Below are 4,444 nucleotides of genomic sequence, written 5' to 3' on the forward strand. Positions count from 1 at the left end.
ATCATTTCGGGACTCTTCTTTCAAAGCACAGCATGCTTCCACGTGACCTTGTTTTTGTTCAGCAGTCAGCAGTCGTGGCACGAATTTCGCAGCCACCCTTTTCATTCCCAAATCTTCTGTCAAAATTCGCTGAACTGAGCTCCAAGTCACTCCCGACAGCTCCACAATTTCTTCAATGGTCCATCGTCGATCTTCCTTGATGATTTCACGAATTTTTTCAACATTTTCATGTGTTCGAGCCATTGCAAAAATGACGATCCCACAAAACAGTTGTCACTATAAACTCTGCCGAAACTAGTCCTTACCTTCTGAAGCAACGGTAGTCGGCTTATCGACTCAGGAATGTTAGCTCTATGCGCTCATACCGGCAAAACGCAGTACTACAAAAGCTCTGCCCACAAAAAAATTAGTTCGGTTTCTTTTGGGTACCCCATCGTACACAACTCAGATAATACACTGAAGTTTCTAATTTGCCAAAAGAGAGCTATGAAATGACATGTCAGTAAATGTGGGTTAACCTTACAATAAAAGTTTGATACTATAAATCCTGGGGTGAACTATCACAAAATACAAAATTCAGTTATGTCCTGAAGTTGTCACATTTTGTTTCATTCAAGGTTAGTTTCCCATTATTTCCAAACACTGAAATATTTTGTTACATCACACTACAAACTACTTATAGCAGGAAATGTCTGCATACTTACCAGAAACCTTAATTTTCTTGACAGTCCTATTTGAATTGTTTGCTATGTGGACATTGACAGCAATGTTCTCACCATGGTGATACAACTGTCACACAACAGAGTTAGTATCATCAGAAACAAGACACAGTGCCATATTATATTACATTAATCTTCCATTTTAATTTGACATGTCTGAACCTAGCACATAGATTTAGAGTTCTGATGATGCTGGTATTCCTTCATTTACACTACAAGGGAGCATTTTACTCTCTCAAACATGTTGTATATATGAGAAAGTACTGTGATCATGAAAAAAATGATTTTGAGATTCTGAAGAATTTACATGATGATTACAAGGAAATGGTTTTTGGTATGCTGTTTGTGTATTTGTGTGTATGTGGATTATATATATGTACGGTTATAATTTTCAGAACATAACACAAACACTCTCGGCCAGTTACACAGTCTAACTCTGAGTGGTATACGGCAAGAACGTCATTATAATAATTAAATTCTATTCAATTCGTGTTTATTTACGTGCAAACTTAACAGCACAGAGGCCAATAACAAAGTTAGCACGAGTACATAGAAATACAGAAATAATTAAAAAACAAAATACAAATAAGACAGCCTATATAATGGCAATAAATTAATAATAATTCCAAGAAAAATTAAAATTAGCATTAGCAGGTGAGAAAAATAAGTACATTTTGAATGGTTATTCCATTATGTGGTGAGAAAGGACAATACACATACATACACACATAGAAGTTAATAATAACACGTCAGTTAATAACAATAATAATAACCGTATAAAAACTGCTGGCATGTCAGATTCCTAACATACACGGAAAAATCTCACTCAGAATGAGTGCTGCTTTCAGACACATCTTCAGAGATTCCTAATTAGGTGCAACTCTTTTCAATACCTTCTGCCACTGAATGTACATGCTATTTTATTTCCAAGCTATTTACAGCAGGTGGGTCTAAAAAAGTCCACTGCATGACATTACATGAAGTTCAGTTAAGTAGCTTATTTCTTTGTGCACTGCATAATGTAACTACTGAACAGGAAGTGAAAATGTTTCTGTGATTGTGCTACATGCTGCTAAGTTAAAAAGAATTTCAATTCTAATTATGGTAGTGAACACTGAACACAAAGCTCAGAGTAATATTATCTCTGTGAAGTAGGCAACTTGCCAAAGACTAAAATAGTATGGATAGTATGACTGATTTCTTCGACACTCTTCACCATTTTAAAGAAATACAATCAACTGTTCTACATGTGGAAGACCAGTGAACAGAAAAGAAAATGCATAACACAGAGAATGAAGATTTGGAAACTGCACTCTTTCAGTGGTTTTGCCTGCTATACTAGCTGATGGAATAATGGTCAAGGCAAAAGCCAGCCATTTCACAGCACACTTAAAATGTGAATACTTTCAGTGTTCTGAAGGAAGACTTTACTATTTCAAAGCCAGTATGCATACAGTATCACATGATTCTTCCAAGATTAGAACAGGCGCAAAACACAGTGCACATGCAGCATGACTTTAACATTATGTATTGTGGAAGTAAAGCAAATAATGGGCAGGGCCTCTGGTTGTAATGATGGCTCCTAATAAGCAGTTAGTCACAAGCACAAGATCGTATGTAAGTACAAGAAAATTTCAAGTTCTCTGTTATTATTTTCATATCTTCACAATAACCACTTCAGAAAGAGTAAATACTGCTATATTCCCATTAATTCTTTTGAACCTCAGTGCTCTGTTGCGATATAAAGAATCCTAAGTTGGGAGATGGGCTAGAAGATTATATACTTCAATCATTTTTTTGGAAATTACGAGTATTTACTAGAACAAGCATTTTATGAACTTTTACACATTCTAATTCTATCAAGGTTGCACCATATTTAAGAGGGCCTACACCATCTTCGGGGCACGTGGTAGCGTAGCTGGTTGAGGCACTATGTTACAAGCTGGAAGGTCGCGGTTCAAGTCCCGATGAGGTCATTGGATTTTTTTTTTTCAATTGACCTGATCCTTCCAACCACACTATGGCCCTAGGATCGACTCAGCCTCTAACAGAAATGAGTACCAGGAATTAATTACATAATTTTCCTGGGGAATAAAGCGCGGCCGGCACGTAAGGCTGACAACCTTACAGCCATCTTTGAGCCGACTGTCTAGATAATGTGGGACCCTTAACATCTCACAACCCTATGGGCCTTCACAGCCTGTTACATGGATAGCTTTACTTTTTTTTTTTTTTACTTACACCATCTTCTATTAGTAGCTTTTGAACAAAGAACAGAGCCACACAATTATGGAACGAGTGTAAAGAACAAGAGCTTGCTGAAAATTTATGAGAGAATGAACAGAAACCTGCCCTCGGACAATCAGGGTTCAATACAAGTCATACTGAGGTGCACCTTTCTGGACCTCTCTCCGTGCTGTTCTTATATCTTTCAACCTCAGATGAAAGTATTCAGGGAATTCTCAAGTGCAGAAGGTTATGTGCAACTGGCTTTTCAAATGGCAGAGAGAGAAATTAAACGAGAAAGGAAAGAGTGCGCAATTAGTTGATGTTTCAGTGCTTCCAGTGATTGGGTGTGACTGAACCAAGTAATTCTCTGAGAAATTCACAGTTAGCTTACCTCCTTGTCAAGTGAGGCCTCTAGGTGCAGTTTGTTGGGACTCATCATGAACTCCTTGCTCACCTCTACAGACGGTTGCTCTCCCTGCTTACTCGGTGCATACATAATCTTTCTGATTGCCAGGCGAACTGAATTCCTGTCATAGCATTAGAACAAATGAGTGTTTAACATTGTAAACTTATACAGTACATACACAAGACCACTTGGAGTGCCATCCAAACGTCCAGTGGAAGGAGTCTATTATTGTACCAGTTCACAATAAGGGTGATAAAACTGACTGTAGTAATTATCAAGGGATATCACTGCTATCAACTTAACCCTTCCGCACCGACATCGGTGTCCTTCACCGACTCTTTAAATAATCGTATGCTACCGACATCTGTGCAGTGCACCGACCTGCGCAGTGTTAGCTTTGAAGGACGTTGCTGACAAAACGAGGAAAGATATTCCAATTTTCTTTTCAGGAGTACATAGATTAAGGTTTTGTCTTTCAATTGGTATATGAGTTATTTATTATGGACGAATTTTTAGCACGGTATTTTTATTTTTTATCGTTAGTGTAATAGTTCGTACTTTGGTCTCATTGCGCCTAGATTGCATTCAAATTTTTCATATTCTAAGTAAGGAAAATGTATAAAACTATATATCTTTCGACTCTGTGGTCTTTGCTTGTCTATATGAGTCACTCACTGAAACCCCAGACGAAGGTTTTCCTTGAGTGGGTTCCTGTACAGTCTGCTGATACAATGAAGTAGTCAAACAAGAGGGTCCTTTTTTCTTGGAACCAAATGCAACCTAAGAAAACAAACTTACGAATGATACAGAAATCTATGATGTCATAACACTTTCTTCTCTCAGTCGCGCCATAACCATGGCCTCTACAAGTAGGAAAGTTTTACAGGACGATGAACTAGATGAGCTCCTTGCTCACGACTCGGAAGTTAGTGAGTTCGAATATTCAGATAGTAGTGAAAACAGTGATAATGAAATTGAAGATCAGGCTGTAGTTGATGCTATCCAAGATCATAGTATTGAAGATGACGACGAAATAGTGGCGAGGGTTCCAGTGGCGGATTCAGACGAGAGTTATTTTTGGCAAAATATG

General features: G+C 37.9%; 1 protein-coding gene across 6 annotated transcripts in view; it reads right to left on the minus strand.

Moving 5' to 3' along the window:
* Positions 1-4,444, minus strand: part of LOC111874781 (beta-arrestin-1) — an 86,384-nt gene that overhangs the window by 21,588 nt on the left and 60,352 nt on the right. For all 6 annotated transcript variants that reach the window (XM_033755593.1, XM_033755594.1, XM_023870562.2 and 3 more), the window contains 2 exons: positions 3,340-3,475; positions 705-789 (listed from right to left, as the gene is read on the minus strand). In XM_033755593.1, the coding sequence (XP_033611484.1) occupies positions 705-789; positions 3,340-3,475 (221 nt within the window). The remainder of the gene's footprint in view (positions 1-704; positions 790-3,339; positions 3,476-4,444) is intronic.

The sequence above is a fragment of the Cryptotermes secundus genome, unplaced genomic scaffold (assembly GCF_002891405.2).
Source record: "Cryptotermes secundus unplaced genomic scaffold, Csec_1.0 scaffold955, whole genome shotgun sequence".
NCBI classification, from domain to species: domain Eukaryota; kingdom Metazoa; phylum Arthropoda; class Insecta; order Blattodea; family Kalotermitidae; genus Cryptotermes; species Cryptotermes secundus.